At 33.4% G+C, this 19385-nt stretch overlaps 1 protein-coding gene across 1 annotated transcript; it reads right to left on the bottom strand.

Moving 5' to 3' along the window:
• Window positions 1-7348: 7348 nt before the first annotated feature.
• LOC149076851 (cytosolic Fe-S cluster assembly factor narfl) lies at window positions 7349-19317 on the bottom strand. Its single transcript, XM_089244571.1, has 11 exons — window positions 19112-19317; window positions 16499-16591; window positions 14015-14170; window positions 13024-13156; window positions 11111-11245; window positions 10532-10668; window positions 10205-10316; window positions 9901-9973; window positions 9046-9183; window positions 8668-8825; window positions 7349-7709 (listed from the first exon to the last, which is right to left on the bottom strand). The coding sequence occupies exons 1-11, from the start codon at window positions 19169-19171 to the stop codon at window positions 7480-7482; spliced, it is 1425 nt and encodes a 474-aa protein (XP_089100697.1). The 5' UTR covers window positions 19172-19317; the 3' UTR covers window positions 7349-7479.
• Window positions 19318-19385: the final 68 nt, after the last annotated feature.

Below are 19385 nucleotides of genomic sequence, written 5' to 3'. Positions count from 1 at the left end.
TCTCACATGGGCAAATGACGTGCCCAGGGCCTACAAATTTTTAGCCCTCCCCCAAAATTTAGGAGTTTATTCTGCATATTTACTTCCCCATTTTGATGAATTTTGAATGCAAAACTGAATACTCTAGTGAGGAAAGCTAGCAAATACTACAGCATACTTCAGCATTTATTTTAATAGTAACTATGACTTAAAGAACACTATACTGTATACGAAAGAGGGGGGGAGGGGCAAAAATTTATGTTTGTCCAAGGAGCGAACATATCAAGAAAGGACCTTGGCTGCAACACATCCTCACTAAAATATACAGATGTCAATTTTGACGGAACTGACTGCAAAGTGGTTCTTTATTTTCTATTCAATTTGTAAATATGCACAACATGGAGAACAAGTTTTCAAGTCAAAATGTAAAGGAACTATTTTTTTGTGGGGTAGAATGTTCATACATGAGTTGGATGAAAAAGAAAATCCATATAGAAATCAGTTATAACAAAATTAATATCATTTGCGCGAGTATTCTACGAAATAAATACCGTAACTCTTAGCATCCTCTATTGGAAATTAGATTTTTTTTTTCCATTGGAAAAAAAAAATCTTTTCCAGAGTTAGGACTTGTTGCTTTTTAATGGATGCGTCGTGAATACTCGTAGTGCATTTTTTTTCCGTCAGATTACAGTCAACGTAAAATATTCCGAAATTTTTACTCCCAATGAGAGAGAAATTTGTTTTTGTTTCCTATTATTGTTTTATTTTCATCTAATAATCTAATAATAATATATAATAATCTCTTTTCTCTTCTTTCTTTTTTCAAAAACGCTTTAAGTTTATTTCTATTTCATTAATTTACACGACAATAATTATTATAATACGATAAATCTATCGCGTACATTGCAATTTTCTCACATTACGGAACCTTAATCAACACAAAGAAATAAGTAGATACACCGACATTCGCATTTATACTGAAAATATTCTAGGAGTAAATCATCAACATTTTGGGAAGAAAAATCGTCGATATTTTATCCCCTCTCGTTTTGAAACAGTTCTCCGTGAAACGAATTTTTTCTTTTCAAAAAGCACGCAAAGGGAATATTGTAAACAAATATGCGAAGAAAAATGTTAATGAAAATGTCTACACCATTGTAACACAAGTCATTTGTACCACAATAATCTGTTTCGTGCATGCGACATTCAGAAATTTGCTGACGGCAGTTGCGCCGCAACAGAGAATCATTTAGTAGGAAAAACAACATAATTTGGACGCAGCCTTGAAAAATATCATTTATAAACTTCCAAGCTTTTTTTACCTTTTGAATGCCATCGTGGGAAAATTATTATTTTTTTAAGTTTCTGTTCTGCCGTTTTTTTTTTTTCTTTCTTCGTGACAATAGCCAATTTTTACCACTACATCTATTAAGTATCCAGTTATTCACACTTGAACCTCGTTTATACGACGTTCACCGGATCAAAACGACGCACAGTGGAGTATTCGACCAGAAAAGTAGCCAAAATAATTTCCACTTTTTCACTGCGCTTTTTTGCGTTAAAATATTAACCAATTTACCGTTAAAATATTTGAAAAAAGATCTGCATGAGGATCTCGCGCGATAAAAGCGAAACTTCTAGGTTGTTTAATTCAAAGTTCAATTTGACATGGGACTAGATTCACCTGATCTAGTCCCATGCCAAATTGACACACACACACAAACTATTTCGAGAATAATGCTAGATTCAAAAGAAATGGTGAAAAATATAAGTAAAGAAAAATGTATCGACATTTTAATATCAACCAAAATAAATAATAATAACGAATTACATGAAATTCAAATCGATAAGTCAATGCTTATAATAATTATATATATATATAACAAATATACGCGAGCTTATATATAATAATTATATAATTGATTCAATTCAATAATTGATATCCACAGCGTTTGAGTCCAACAATATACGCGAACTTCTCTTACATCAATTGGATTTTTTTCTTCTTTATTGAGGAATTTCCCTCATCATTTAGGAAATTATATAATTCATGTCAAAATATATTGTCGCATGTTGATATTTCATATAATTTATCCCACAAAACTATTTTTTTTAGTATTTTAACGATAAATTAGTCAATATTTCAGAACAAAATAGCACACTAAAAAATGGAAAATACTTTTGAACAGGTTTTCGGGTCAAATATCCCACTGTGAGTCGTATAAATGAGGTTCCATTATATTACACGACATGTTATTGATTGAATGATCCAAAAAAACTAAACAAATTACCACTTCTAAACGTACGTATTAGATAGTCAATATTAGATATATTGAGTGTGACATGGAATTTGTGATGGTACTCGGCTCACAAGGAAAAAGTAGAAAAAAAAAGAAGAAAACGTTCCAACAACTATAAATCAATCATCATATGATGAAGGAGGTACCTAAATTTCTACATACCAACCAGTTGAATAGATGGTGCTAGTTATTCATATAAGCTGGAGTTTTTTTAACCTTTTAGCAATTATTGCGAGCCGAATTTCTATCTTGGTTATCAGTCTTGTAACACTCCCCCTTATCATAATCCGCCCCCGCCCCCAATTCCCAATATCTTATCTTCGATAAGCCGGATTTTCTGTTACACTTTCTTTCATTCGGAAATCACACCTATAAAATACCTCATGTTCCACGAAGTACGCCACGAATTATCTACTTTGAAGATAAAATATACTTCTTCAGCTAAACATAGAAAGCGACTTCAGCAGAGAAAATTCTTACTTTTTAAAATTTATCACTTTCTTCCGAAAAAAAAAAACCACTGATATAAATTTAATCAATAATAAAATCACAGAAAATAATTAAATGAACATAAGCAGACCGAGTTTAGCTAATTAAGGTTGGAGGACTTTTTTGTGAGGAATTAGCGTTGTACACAAAACTATTTCAAAGACAAATAATTTTGATACTTAAATTCAAAAATTTGATTCTACTTTATTTATTCACAGGAACTCAGTAGCAACTCCTTATATGTTATGATATTCACGAAAATCATACCAGTTATTGGATGTACAATTTATAGCTCCAAAGAGAGGCTTGGCCAGAATAAGGCGTTTTCAGATAACGCATATGCCTAGTATAGTACTGATAAAATTCAATGTTTCATACTCGGTCGGTTTCGGTAGTACGAAAACGGATTTTTTCTTTCTTTTTTTGTTTTCAAACGTCAGAGCATGAAAACTTTTATACACTGGATATAACTTATAAGACCCAGGGACTGTTCAAAAACTTAAAATTTCTTAACATTTTCAGAAATATTTTTTTTTGACTTGAGCGGCTTCCATGAAAACGTGTGACATTTGTGTGAAACATTTTTTATAATTGAAAGTTGTCCCCTAAGACTAACGGTTTAAGAATTAGGTATTGGGCAACGATAAGAATGGACACCTTATGTAGTAGATATCCCATATTCATTTGTGATCATTATACTGCACATAGGCGCCGGAACCTGGGGGGGGGGCAGAGGCAATTTGAGGCCCCCCCCCCCCCCAATAATTCATGAGTATACAATGCAACGCACCATTCCGCCTCCTGCGTACGGGCTTGAATCCCGTATATACGGAACAAAAATGGCGATTTTCAGTCCCCTCAATATTTTTTTTTTTGTCGGCGCTTCTGATACTGTACTGTACATCGAGATCTTTTAAAATCAGGCACGGAGCCTTCTTTTTGAAATAGGCCTCATAATGCGATACAGTTTCATGATTCTGATAGAGATTAAGATCTTCTAATAAAATCAGATGTTATTTAGCAATTAAATAGCCATCATTTCGAAATCATTATTTACATCTACTATTATCCACTGACATTTCACGGATCAACTCCGTTTTTACTTCCGTAGACCAGTTTCTACGGGTTCTCCAGGGGCTCTTGTGCAAAGACCCACACTTGATTAGAGGGGTCTTCCGAGAAGGGTCATATGAATCTATTTACAGCCAGGGATTCTTCAACTATTGATCACGATCCAAACTTGATTCGCAGAGTCGTATGAATTCACTTAGTCCTGTTATAAATGTTAATTTATTTCGAAAAACAGTCTCATGGGTCGCGAAGCTAATATTTTGTTTATTTTGAGTCGCGGCGGAAAAAGGTTAAGAACCCCTGACTTATAACATGCGATCAGCTACCCTCCTGATGTAAAAATGCATCCATTTTCTATTTTATGAATCAGTCATAATTCCAGAAGTTTTCGCCACGATTTTTTCTGTACTTTGCTACAAGACTTTCAGGAATAAGCGTTATTCTGCTTGAAGCTATTCAGTAAAAAGATCGGAGATGGCTGTCATTTACTGTGAAAACCTGTTTATGTTAGAATGAAAATCAAAAACGAAAAAAAGTGTGCATAATAATAATGAAACGGAATAAATGTTAATGATCTGCTGGTGCCCTAACGAGAACTTGATATCGCCGGAACAGAGATCGGAAAACGTGATACAGATAACGGAAAGAAGCCGAATCGAACTGCACGTTGAAGGTTATGCATGCTTAGTGTATTAGATTACTTCGCTCATCTAGGCATCAACCTTTCACAGAATTATGCATCTGTAAAACAAATCGATCCTTTTCTCGCTTTCTATGATAATTTTTCACTGATTACATCGTTACGCCATTTTCATAAAATTGGCTACTAATTCTATGTTCTCATTATTTTGCGTAACCCCCCCCCCCCCTCCCACGTCATCTAATCCTCTTTATCAGATATTTGAATAAAAAATTAATACATGTTTATGATTCGATAAGAGTATAAGCTGATTTAATCTTTAAAGAAAATCTTGTATATATTATATTAAGCAACATTAATTACAATGTAATTGAAAAGAAATTTCATATTCTCTTATCTCTAAAAAATCTGTAGGTTATTTTAAATTCTAAAATATGAAGTAATAAAACATTTCCAAAAAGTAGAGCGTTCACTTAAAAATAGTGCTGGTCCTATTAATCGGGTCGGTTAATCGATCAATTGTTAGTCGCAGTTAAAAATTTTAATAGAGTTAATGGTGAATCCGATTAAAATTTTTATTAAAAGTTTATAATTTAACTTGATTTATTTGATGAAGCCGATCAGAAGATATTTTGTGTGTGTGAATTATGTTCCTACACATTTCAGATATGCGATCATATTTGAAAATATTTGAATCGATATTTATTTTGATCGAATTTTTCGACATGTGGTCATTCAAGTACATTCAACAAAAACTGATGATGACGATGATTTTAGTTTCCAATTGAGTTAGATGAGATTGTTAGAAGACAAGAGCAAAAGTTATTGTCTCCCCCGTGAACAGCAGTTTTCGTATCCGGGAAACATCAGCTACCCCCCCCCCCCCCCAGACGAAGATAGACTTGAAAGTCTGGGGGGGGGGGGATGATGATTGCTGGGAGGGCATGATGATGCCAATTCATATACGCAAATACATTAGATCAGTCGGCTTTACCCAGGGGCGTAGAAAGAAATTTCGTTCGGGGGGGGGGGGGACCAAAGTGATAAACCAATAGATTTGGCCATCTTTTTCCGGTCATTTTCTCACATTTCGGGGCCCTTGGCTTTACCTTTGACGACGCTAAGGGAGGGGGCAGCTCCGAGAACAGGGACGGCTCAAGCTTAACTGCCGCCCGGGTGCAAAGCCTCAAGTGCTGCCCCTAAAGAATTGCGGGAAGCTGACAGTGTTTTACCATTGGCCACCCTGGTAAAGCTACTGACCTTTACTAAATAGAATATGCCTGACCATACACCCTGCCTTTAAAAAGATTAGTTTTTTTTTGGTCTAGAATCATTTCATCGTTCTTAATTATGCCAGGTAACTCAATTCATATTTCAGCTCTTGTTGATGAGTCATCATTACTGACACCATGCAAAGAGAAAATATAACGAGGTGACTTTTTCAAAAAAATATTTTTAAAACCGTTTCTGTTGCTCCACAGATCGGACAAGTAAGAAGCCGAATTCTTAATTTGCCTTCATTTGATGGTTCCAGAGAAATTACTAGATGAGAGCATCAAAAAAGTACACTTGCCCCTTGTGATTAGAGTACATTCTTGTTTCTGGCATTACTGTCCCAAAGCTCTGTCTTCCTCAAGTTTCCTCAACATCTTTGTCGGCAAGGTATGGCTCAAAAGTTTGTTGTCATGAGCAGAGCAGTATTTACAGAGGGGCTCAGGAGCCCAGGGCGGCAAATTCAAGAAATGAGTAGTAAAGAACAAAATTAGTATAATGGGAGAAGGGTGCCCGAATTTACAAAACTATAAATCCGCCTCTGCCCAGAGAGAGGGACTGAGTCAGCCAGTGAAAAAAAAAGTGACATAGAATTTGCAAGCCTATGAGTGACCAAACAAGTAACAGAATTTTCAAGCTCATAAGTGACCAAAGCAGTGTGCCAGCATGTAAGAAAACTTTATTTTCTTGACCATTTATGGTCAAGAAAATTAGACAAGGATGAGAGAAGGGTGGTAAAATTTTTGTAGCCCCCAGTCAGCTAAACCATAAATTTACCTCTGGCCATGTGCATTTTTAGCATAGGAAATTTTAAAATTTTTTGTTATCTACAGCTTAAAACCATTTGGATGCAATAATTAGGGGAAAAAATAGCAGTATGAAGATCGAAAAAGTACAGTTTCAAAATCAGTGACTAAACTAAATAATCAATTTTCTAAAAAATGACAAAGATCAAAGTGAAGAAATTCCAGGCTTGAAGCTATTTTGACAAAATATGTTCAGCATATTAAATTGCTTCAAGCTGGCACAGCCAGCAATAATATAATAACCTAAATCTATTCCTATATTTTTTTATATCTAGCGATCCTGTGCATGATGTGAATGAAAAATACTTTTATAGTACAAATTAATATTATGCAGTTATAAATACTACGCTTATTATATAAAATGGTTAACATTTGAAAAGTGTAGATTAAAATTTTTTGATTAACCAATTAAAAACTTTAATAGATTCCTAGCCCTACTTAAAAACCAACTTGTTTTAAAATTATTTGCTTCCCAGCTTTGATTCAGGAAGACCTTAGCACAAAATTATGAATTGATCATCTAATATTTAAGTGGATATTTTTACCATCAAATCAAAAAATTTCTCATAATCTGTTAACCATATTCAGCAGATGCAATTTAAAAATATGATTAAATAATATGGAAAATGCATCAATAAATTCACCAATGTATGAATGTTAGTACACATGAACAAGCAGTTTAGGTGAGATATTTACTTCTAAAAAAAGAAATTTTGAAAGCATTTGCACAAATGCCTCCTATTACTTTTTAAGAGAAAAAAAAAGAAACAACAACACACACAAATATATTAAATTTATATAAATTCATATTCTGTTTATTTATATACTGTATATAGTAATTTATTGTTTTATACTCATGTTTACATTCAACATGTCTAGAAAAAAAATCAGATGAAAATTGAAACAGAAGTTGATAAAACTACCACTTTAAGGAAAAACCTCCACTTTCCTGTTTTATGTTATGATACTTTGTATGCAACATACTTTCTGATTTCACAGAATCTCCACTTAGCCAAGTATCATACATTGTCCGCACTTTTTCATTATCACCAGGACTTTTAAGAGGAACAGAATAATAAAGATCCTCAACTTTCTTCAAAACAGCACCGGTTGGTTCACCTCGTATCTGAGCACCACCATTTGAGCAGCCTATTTTGAAATTAATTCACATTTCACATAACAAATTAAAATTACATCATTAAAATGAAGGTAATTTTTAATAATAATTTTTTCTGAAGATTTAAAGACCTTAATATTGAAAAAAAAATTTCAACAAAAAAAAATTATTATATTCAAAAATCTTAATTTTTACAAATGATCTGCACTAAAAATTTAAAAAAATTTTCATAAAGGTAACTATAGCAATGAAAAAAACAATGAAACAAAACAAACACATACGGTTGGTAAAAGATGTAGAAAATAAATTTTGGAAGTGAACTACAATGAATGTATATATACTGCCTTGTTTTGTCACACATTTTGAATTTTACAAATAAACATTTAACACAGTGATTCCCAATGTGGGCGTTAAGGTCCCCCTTGAGGGTGATGAGATGTTCTAGGGAGGCGGTAGAAGCTACGGGTATAACATAAGATCCTATGGGTGAGATTGCATTGGGGCGATGGGAGTAAAAAATTCTGAAGGGGGCAATAGGACAAAAAAGGTTGGGGGAAACTGATTTAACATAACAAATGCAACATTTAAAATTAAATTGCGCATTTTAGCTCTCTCTCTCTCTCTCTCAAATATCTTATTATATATATATATATATATACTTTATTTCAAATTCTACCTTAAAAATTAATCAAAAACTGGCTGAAATTTTGATGAGGATATAAACATAAAATTGGTTAGTTTTTAAGATACGATCAGAAATTTTTATTCGTATGAATGACTTGAGCAGAAAAATTCTTAAACAAGAAAAGTAAAACATCATATGTGCTTGAACTGCTTCTTTTCTTTTAATCAAATGAAGATAACAGAACTGACTGATTTTTGGGAAAATTTCTATGATCTAAATCATAAAATTACAACCATGTTAAAAGAAAAAAATGGTAATTTTCCGATTTTTATAAATGTGACTTGTTTTCATATACATGAACATACCAGATGGACAAGCCATGATCTCAACAAAATGATAAGGGGATTTGCCTCTCTTTAGCTTCTGTACGATATTCTGTATGTTTCTAAACCCGTTGGCTATGGCAAATTTCAAGACAGGAGTGTCATCTTTCATTAATGTCAGCTCCTTCATGTCTTGATTCCTGAAACATATTTTAATAAATATAGATAAGAAATGTTATAAACAATTTTATATCATTGCCCCATTCTCTCAGTTTCATACGTTTTCAAATATAACCAACAGATGACTCATAACATGTAAAAAAACAACTCTGAGTAAAATTCAATTCCTAAGTCTAATCTGTTAGCCTGAAAATTTAAAAATCTGCTAATGGATTGCTGAAATAATGAAATCAAAAATACCTTAATGTCTTGTACTGCAGTCTTGGATTTGATTCTCCAAAAAGCTCTCTGGCAGCATACAAAAATACTTGCTCACAATAACCACCAGATGTACTTCCGGCATGGCTATACAAACACTCACCAGCTGGTTCGTCAAACCTATGACATTTTCATAAAACATTTGGCATATTGACATAACATAAAAGTCATAAAATATGATAAATATAGAAAACAACAAAATTAAGGTTACAAATCAACCTGCTGTTTTACAGAAGCACGGCATTAATAATCAATTATATCATTAATTACTTTCATTGTCCTATATTCAACGAAAAATTCTTTAGTACTTCTTTTTGGTTCTGAAGGTAAATGTTTTTAAACTGCAGATTATAAATATAATGGTTTACCATATCATAAGAAAATAAAATATATTGTATGAAAAGCTCATGAAATTCTGAATCATTATACGAACCATAAATATAATGGTTTACCATATCATAAAAAATAAAATATATTGTATCAAAAGCTCATGAAATTCTGAACCATTATACCTGTGCATAATCTTGCCTATTACTTTCAACATAAATTTGCTTATAACATCAGTTTTTAAAGAACCTATACTAGCATTATTAGCACATTGGCCATACTCGTTAGTAAGTGACCCTGCTTAATAAATAATTTTTGGTTCCCGTGGGTGACGTTAGGTCAAGGTCTGGATGAAATTCTTTTTTTTTAGAATATTCATTTATACCATTCATTCATGAATATTTTTGTGTGGGAGATGATAACAAATTTGGGATTTAGTCAAATTGTGTATCAAATATTGCAAATAAAGGCTATTTTCATTACATATACAGATACAAAGCATATACATACATAGAGTCCAGGCTTGATGGTGGAATTTCAGAAAGATTTGTGGATTCTTTATCAAGCATTGCTTCAACTTCAACTAAAATTAATATATTTAATACATTTTCAACATCTTTTTTTTTTCTTTTTCAAAAATGCATTAAAAAAAATCTGGATATCAAATAAATTTGAACAAATTTTTAATGTAAAAAATTTGTTTTTTGGAAAAATATAAAAAATGTTCAAAATGAAAAAAATTCATGTAATTTTTTTCATTCAGGATACTATGAAAAAGAAATAAAATAAAAAATACATAAATGAAATAACTAACTTGAAGTTATCACACAGTCTACGTCCCGTGTTTGATACAAATCATTGAAAAAATCCATCCTTGATGCCTCCAGTTTCTTATCAAAGCATGGCATTACAGTGACATGATATACCTAAAAGAACAAACCTGCATTAACTAATACTTGCTGAAATTCATATAATTCCCAATTAAATAAAACTAACCATAACACATCACTTGGAAAAATAAAATACTTGTATACTTGGACACCCTGTACAGGCTTTTCAGTGTAATGCATAAATATTAAAATTTGTTGATGCTGAATATCAATATTTATAGACACTGAATGAACATAGATGATAGTATTACCTGATTCGGAAGTTTTCCGAGTTTCTGGCAGAAATAATCTTTCACCAATGAGCCCATAATTTGTTGTGGGGATTTTGCAGTACTGATATAAGGAAGAATGTAATTTCCATGTGTTTTTTCAGCATAACATATCCAACCTATGAAAACAGACCAAAATTTTCAAAACATGTTAAAACAACATTACAAAACTCTGAACCTTATCAGACAATTAACAAACTTGAGAAATTGATACAGGGAACTTTTTAATTAAGAAAACTTTGACAGTAAAAAGAGATCAAAGCTCCACTGATACCTAAAAAATAAAATGAATGCTTTCCTTTCAATAGTAAATATGCCATATACAAATCCAAAAAACATTAAGGAATAATTAATCGCTATAACTATCCATGCCAAGTTTTATGTTTTTGAACACAGATATTCAATAAATGACAGCTGAAATGATTAAATAAACTTAAATCACACCTTTTGTTTCTTAAAAATCAGTCTACTGATGAGAGAGATACATACAATTTTTTTTATAAGAATATATTTCATATAGTTATTAATGATTTCTAATATAACTTGATTGGTTCTACTTACCTGGGCAGGCAGATGTTAGCATTGGTAGATTATTGCTCTGGGTTTCATGAGTTCTAAAGCGATGAATAAATTCCTTCATGCTCTCTAATAAGCTGAACTCTCTAGCCAAGGTAGAGTCAAAAACATAATCAGCACCTGGATTAAAATTAAAATTTGAGAATATAGTAGTTTAGAGATAAGTTAAAATAAATATTCATATTTGTTTTAACATTTTTTTGACACATACTTATATCATTATCATCAGATGATGTGCATTTAAGACATATCTTTTTTTTCATTCATCCGAGTTTTCACATCCTATATTATCTTTGATGATCTAGGAAACTTCAGAATTATGCTTCTTGCGATATTCCCAAACATTCTTCTTACTATATTTGCATTAATATATTGCATTATTGTATTGCACATGGGTCATTAAAGCCCAAGAGCAGATTACAGCCATGAGCTGTTCCTATATAATCACACATACAGCTGAAAACCCTATAACAAACTTTAAGAAATCAAACATTTGGTTCTGTACAATCAATCCATTAAAAAAAAATTACCACATACAAACACATAAAATATAATCTGTCTGCAGGGGTGGTGAAATAATCAAAATGTTACAATTAATAATTTATAGGTTCGCTAAGCTAGGGCTTTACAAGTAACTTGCGTCTCTGCTGCTCAAGTGAGCATGAGAATCTGATGAAAATTAAATGCTGTAGAAGGTACAGTAGAACCTTGATTATCAGGGCTAATGGTGGGGAAGGTGAACACAGATAATTGAAAAACATGGATAAACTGTCAAAAGTAAAAAAAAGAAGATTTAAAATGTCAAAACTAGGGAAAAGAAAGAAGTATGTATGTATTTTGCCTACTTTTAAAATCACTATCCATTGCATATATTCATATTAAACGAGTAGCGGGCATGAGCGGCTGGTCTTTGCGAGAGGCTTCAATTTCTGGGTTTGCACTCACTAGAATAGCATAGAATTGCTGCAGATTTCAAGATGTGCTACAATTTAGTCCACCAAACGGTTTTCCTACCATCGGGAGAACCTTTCTTCAAGATCATGGACAGACGAGTTAACCTACAGAGGCGTCACTTCCAAATAAGAATACCAACGGCCAGAAGAGATTGCCTTTTCCACAAATTCAGATGCCGTGTGGCAAGAATATGGAACAGTCTGCCATCATGCAAGATTTTCTTCTACTACTGAGGATTTTGACCTGGCTCCGTATGCAAAGTGCTTTCCCTTCTGACTATTATTTCTGATTATTTTTATATATATATTTTTTTATTCTCTCATTATTATTTTATTATTACTTTTTCAGTGTAAGTGCATCGCATGTTATCTGAGGTTATTGTAAATAAATATCCATGCAAAAAAACTAATGAATTCTGCTGTTCGTTTAATATGTCATTTCATTCAGTGTAATTAATTGAAAATTTTAATAATAATAAAAATTATGCTACATTCCTCAATCATTTTTCTGAGTAAATTTATTGGCAGAAATTGTGAAAATATTTGAGTGACAGAGAAAAATGGGTGTCATTTTCGCATTCATTATACCTGATTCACTGAAGATGACCTAATAATCTGAAAATCACTAATTCATGGTGGCCTGTGCAATAAATTTGTACATGAATAAAAAAAATTCCTCTCACAGCAATAGTTCAAATCTGAAACACAAACAACAATTTACACAGTCGCATAGAAATTATTTACTGTACTTTAACATGTATAAGGAACCCCTTTTTTGCTAAAATTTATATCCCAAAAAAAGGAGGATTTCTTATAAATATATAGTACTATACTATATATATAAATCGTTTTCAACTTTTTTCTAAATTTAAAGCCCAAAAAATCAGGGGATTCCTTGAGCACGTTAAAATACGGTAATTCATACCAAGCAAAAATGTTAGTCACCTAAGGAATGGAAGAAGCCAGTAAGCCTTTGCATTGCATCATAAATAGATAATTCATACTTGGCAGCCAGAGAAGCTCTAGACTGAGGAGATATGGACACAACAATTGTCTTTACCAAGGCCTCATTACCTAACTAAAAGAAGCATTTAAAAAAAATCAGTGTTAGAGAAAGTGGCAAACATGTGCTTCAGATGATTTTTCAAAAAGTCAAACAAAATTTAAAAAATAAATAATTTACGAATTATTTACAGAAGGATGAATAGGCCTACATAATTTTCACAGAAATGATATACACACAAAGAAGCCAGGCTGCAGCTGGAGTGGGGATTTAGGGGCATCAAGGCTCCTCCCAAAAAGTGAGAAAATGACTGATAGGAGTCTTATCATTAACTTTACCCTCCCATCAGTTTGAAGCCACTCAGAAGAAATTTCTAGCTAAGGCCCTGGTAACACGTGAATCATCAGTTGAATGAGTAAATTTGTGTAGTAGTATAGTCCAGTGAATCTACTTCGACCTTCCAACTGCTCCCATCATCTATAGATGATGAGATGAGTGCAGTCATTTTCTCAGTCACTTTCTGATGATTCAGAATGCAAGGAAAGTAATGGGATTTATTTTTCTCATGAATACAGAAAACTATGTTTCCAATCATTTGCACAACCAAAGGGTTAATAATGCACAACAGCTGCTATGAAGCACCTATAGAAAAATTTAAATATTCTCACCATGATTTTTTTTTTTTTTTTGTAGTGACTAAAGAAAAATCCTATTTCTTTCTGTAAAAACTACCTCGAAGTATTTTATATCTCTTGGGGATCTTTAATTTTTTAAACTTTCAGTGACTGCTGGATCATCTGACAGGCCTATATGCTGAAAATATATGCTATATGGGTCCTATGAAGGCCTATATGCTGTGCAAATGGATGCACATATATAGTAAAAGGGATTATATTTACATAGAAAATGTAAAATAATATGACTATGACTCACATCTCTATTCTTTTTGTTCTCATCTAATATCCTGTACAATTCTTCTTGACTTTGCTGAGATATCAGAACACTTTCGGCAGATGTTATGCAACCACTACATGCCAAACAATCATTCAAGGTTATCGCTGCCTTTACCAATTTAGTCTCTGAACCATCCTGTAAAACGACAAAAAATTTTCATTGTCAGCAATTAAAAAAAATCATTCCTGCAGTAAGACTGATGGTGCTGTTCATTATACAGGGTGAATGTGACTTAATTTGCCAAACAAAAAGGGGGGATGGATGAGTCCAAGTGGAACATAAAACAACCAACCAACCCTATCGTCATATTCCCGACAGGGCCCCTAGGCTGGGACATTTGGAGGGCCTCCAGACCAGACTTTTCACGGGCCCTTCAACAGTGAATTTATAACATGAAAAAACAAAAAAATGATGCAAATGATCCCAGCCCCAGGGCTGGAGCTCTGTCAACCGCACCCTTGTAGGGGTCATGGTTATCCTATCCCTGAACCGTTTTTGAATTGCAGTGGATAATGAATTATGGAAGAAAAATGTGTCAAGTCTGAAAAAACCTGAACTTGTAAAGCTTCTGAAAGATCTACATGCAAACTAAGCATGCATTTGAAAAGAGCAGAAACAATCTTATAAGGCGACACTATTTTCATGAAAATATCTGAATTTAATGGCAAGCTATACAAGCGCTGAAAAATTGACAAAGTTCAAAATTGAATTGTTGCCAAATTCTGTAAATGTGAATTCCGCAAACACCCTTCTAGCTACAATCTGTCAAATTCACAAAAAAAAGTGTCTGTTGTAACAGCTTTTGAAAGAGCCTACAATGAACCATATTGGTGTTTTATTTCAGGAGAAATTTAGCCTTTTGTTTGTAATGCATCACTGAGACCTGCGTTCATCGAAGTGGATGTTCAACAACAAAAATTCGGAAATTAGCAGTTACAGATTTTGGTGACAATTTGATTTTAAAAAAAAATCCTATAAGGTGACACCACTTCTATCAGGATATCTAAATTTAATGGCAAAGCTACAAGTGCTAAGAGATTGGCGAAATTGAATTGCCATCAAAATCTACTAAAATGTCCACTTCAACAAACGCTGATTTCAATGATGTATTGCAAACAAAAGGCTAAATTTCTTCTGAACTAGAGCACCAATATGGTTTGCTGTAGATTCTTTTTGGACAAGTTTTTGGTACATTGGAGCGATTGTAGCTAGAAGATTGTCTGCAGAATTGGTGGTTACAGAATTTCGGCGACAATTCGATTTTGAACTTTGCCAATCCTTCAACGCGTGTAGGTTGCTAATAAGTTCTGATATTTTGATGGAAATAGTGCATAAGATTTTTTCTGCTTTTTCCAAATGTATGCTTAGTTTGCATGTAGGTCTTTCAGAAATTTTACAAATTTGGGTTTTTCCCAGACTTAACACTTTTTTTTTTAATAATGTGATCCCCTCATGTATCCCCAAAAGATCCATATGGTCTGTCCAGGGAATTTTTCAGTGTTACTAGACATCCATGCCTAAAGCAGGATTCAAACCCAGACCTGCACAGACAGAGGCCACTTCAGGTTCACCCTATATTACATTACATTGAAGAAACATTATTATATAAATCTACGTACAGTTGGGATAACTTGATATGCAATCACGGGTAATATTCCACCACTTCTAAAGCTATCTTTGGTGAGCTATTGCCTCTACAACTTCATTCAAAATTTAAAATTTTTTTTTAAAAGTGCCTAAATAAGCAGTTGGGTAAGATGGGCAAATTTTTTGAATCCTTGTATTATGTCTCTCTTAATACATCTTATATATAATATCCATTTTCTAGAAAATTTAATATTAGTGTAGTACTAATTGTATAGTGTTATATTGATATCACTGATGTGCAAATAGCATGGGTGCACAAACTTGTTTGCTTGCATCCAATAGTGGATGAGTTTTTATTGGTTCAATTGAACACAATCTCCCCCATTTCCTATTGCAATTTATTTGCCTAATTATTTTTATTACATAATAGTTATGTAATGCAGTATTTCTCCATAAAGTACCTGTCAGACTCAATACACAATGCATACATAATTTATTTTGCACCTCTTTCAATCTCCCTTGTTAAACAAGATTTTCTACCGAATGGCTGACCCTCAATCTTAGACTGGATAAAAAGCTTCTACCCTTTTCAGCAATCACAATACAGTAAGAACTTGGCATAATGCCAAGTAATGCCAATCAATTTCAACATCAATCCGCTTAGAACATAAGTTTTATTATCTTTAATTATCCCTGTGGGCATAATTAGCAAATTGAACTCATTTATTTTTAGTCTCTCTGCCCATGAAGTCATTTTTACTCCATTATTCGAGGGTGATATCACACCAATTTCTTGATGCATTCCAAAGGGGCAATGAATCCATGAAAACAATGTGGAATACGTTGAGCAATTTATACAAAACAAAAAAGACTTACTTCTTTCGAAGCAAAGTAAGACCCATCATCAGCTATCCGTATGGCTCCAGTATTCCCTATCTGTTTTTCAACCTTGATAGGCTTGATGCATTCCTAGAGAGAAGAGAATTAAAAGTCATAGGTCATATTCAAATATCTATTGCAAGAGAGATTTCTATTCAACAAAGGAAAGCATCTACAAATATACATGAATGAATGAATGAACAGCAGAACTTTGCCACTGAACTTATCCTGTTGCCAAGATCTTTTCCAGCCCAGCTTCATGGCAGAGTCTGGAACACTATAAATATACAGTAGAGTTCGCTTATAACATACCCCCAACTTTGTGATTAAAGAAGTGTGAATTATAAGTGACGTGTATGTTTTACACAAGGGCTTGAAATTAGCTTATAGGCCCTATAGCAGTTGTATATGTTAATGCCAAAGCCCAAAATCGGCAGTTTGTGAATTGGCTAAATTTGTTGTAAATTGACCCAGCCAATGTCTGAATTTTGGGCTTTGGCTAGCCAGTTCGCGAAGTGGCTGGAGATCCCTGGCCAAATTCTAAACAGAAAAAAGCATGATTTTGAGATCATCACTATTTGGCATATTTTTTCATGATAATTATATTCACGTTAGCTATGGAACCCATCTAAGGATGTTATATTTTTTATCTCTATCCATTATTCAGTCCAAGACTGTTTTGCTTGTCATTGTTGTCATCATTTTTTTATTTTAATCCCTTCACGATCACAAAAGAAATATCTTGTCCAAATGCCAAATGTTAGAAGAAGAAACTCATTCCAGCTATCCTCTCTTTCCTTCGCCTCTTTTCTTAACATCATAAAACTTTGTTGTAATCCTATTGAATGGAAGTTGTTTTTTCCCCAATCTTTCTATACCTGTTTAGTGATTCCCTCCCCCCATTATAATGAATCTTTATACACATCAGAGGGGGTAAGCTCTCACAGGGGAGCAAACACAATTATATACATCCTGTTTGAAATATGAGAGGGTGAGAAAGAAGAGAGGGGGAGGGCAAAAGAGAAATCTTTTTCCCACTTTTTATTTCTGAAATACAAGCAAGGGATTCTGTAATTTTATCGCTGATACTATTCTTTTTATCATCCAAATTTGTTGCCAAAAGCCTGTACGTGAAAAGGTTAACAGCCATAGTATTATACCTTTTTAGCAATGTATTGGCGATTTTTGTCTTTGGCAACAAAGATGCCCAAAAGCACAACTCTGTTTCACTATTGGTGACTTCTCATAATGCTTTCGGCATTCGTCAAAGAAAAAAAAATCTCCAAAAAGAAAGATTACACTATAGATGTTCTAAAACTTCCCAACCCTGGTAATAACAGAAGTGAAAATATGTAGAAGTGAATAGGCCAAAAAAGTCGCGGATTACAAAACTGTATGCTATATCCATGGTATATGCTAATGAATTGTAAGTTTTAAATTCGTTTAATCTTATTATTATGAAGCAATCATTATAATGCTATAAACAGTGTATTTCATAAGTGTACAGGAGTGTGTAAGAAAATGAAAATACCACAGTAACAGCCGCTTATAAGAATAACATTTGGTTCAGCCATTTTGATTTTTACAACGGTTGATTCTTATATCCAGAAATGTTTTTGCTGTACTCTTCCAGTTGTTACTGGAGTACGCAAACAGTGGGTGGAACTTCAGGTGAGATTATGATGTTTTTACAGTAAAAACCTAAATTTTTTTTATTAATTTCTTATGTGGAATATTTTTTATGTCTAACATTTTAAATTAGTTTGAGCATCTATAGCATATTGTTGTCCTTAGACATAGTTCGTTATAAATGTAGACTGACTAAAATGTTGTACAGTTACTGTACTATTGTCATGGCCTCCACAAGGGTGGGGCTGACAGGGTTCCAGCCCTGGGACACGGGATGATTCACATCATTTTTTGTTTTTTTATGCTATAAAACCTGCTCTTGGGACCTACCAAAGATTCCAGCCCCCAGGGACTCTGCTCCAGGATATAGGGCCATGATTATTGTCCAAGCTCATAACTCAAGATCAGAGTTTCCCCAAACTTTTTGTTCCCCCCCCCCCTCCTTCTTCAGCATACTTTTTTTAATCATCGACCCACAAATTCACGCAAGCCCATAGGATCCTATGTCGTGTGCCTATAGCTTTTACCACCCCATGGACCTTTCTACCAGCCCGGAGGCATTGTCGCCCACTTTGGGAAACACTGCTATAGATAGTTTTGCTTACCAGTAACTTCTTTGATAGAAGACCACACTTTATTTTAAACCATAAACCTCTTGGGGATATAAGTTCTGTCATTCATGGAAAGACTTTACTACAAAGCTGTAATCCTTACCAAGGCAACGGTCAATATGGGACGGTTTTATTACAAAGGTAAAAGTGACAAGTAGTCCCCCATTGTGAATAATAAAAAATATTTCACAAGTTCCCATCACTAAGATGAACGGTGGCAGTTTTTGAGGGGGGGGGGGAAATATCTTGATTCTTATTAGCGAAAATTTGATTCTTATAACCGATGATTTTCCTATGTTAAAACAGCGTTTGGTTTTCGTTTTGACGAATTGATTATTATAAGCGGTGGGTACTGTACTGTAATACTTACCTGTGATGGATTGATGAAATCATTTAAATCAGTGATTTGCAAAGCACTGCTGAAACTCATACTGATCGCACGTGCACTGACTCATCAACCTCGGACAGCTCTTTTTTCTTTTTTTCAAGTTTACTAATTGCAAAAAAAAAAAAAGACAACGAGAAGCTGAGCATGAGGTTTCTGTTTACAAACACTTTCAGAGTATGGACGGCTGTAACCTAGAACCACTTCACACACGATTTTCCTACTAATGAAAATAGGTAAGTTTCAGTTTTTTTGAAGA

Source organism: Pholcus phalangioides, unplaced genomic scaffold (genome assembly GCF_987345545.1).
Source record: "Pholcus phalangioides strain wild (caught in Gottingen) unplaced genomic scaffold, Ppha-v1.0 ptg000015l_1, whole genome shotgun sequence".
Classification (NCBI taxonomy): Eukaryota; Metazoa; Arthropoda; class Arachnida; order Araneae; family Pholcidae; genus Pholcus; species Pholcus phalangioides.
This window is presented reverse-complemented; position numbering and strand designations above follow the sequence as displayed.

Coding starts and splice junctions, on each gene's coding strand:
- LOC149076851 (XM_089244571.1), bottom strand. CDS start 19,171: ATGAGTTTCAGCAGTGCTTTGCAAATCACTGATTTAAATGATTTCATC. Junction 16,592..19,111: donor ATTTCATCAATCCATCACAG/GTAAGTATTACA, acceptor TCTTCTCTCTAG/GAATGCATCAAGCCTATCAA. Junction 11,246..13,023: donor TGGCTTCTTCCATTCCTTAG/GTGACTAACATT, acceptor ATTTTAATCCAG/GTGCTGATTATGTTTTTGAC.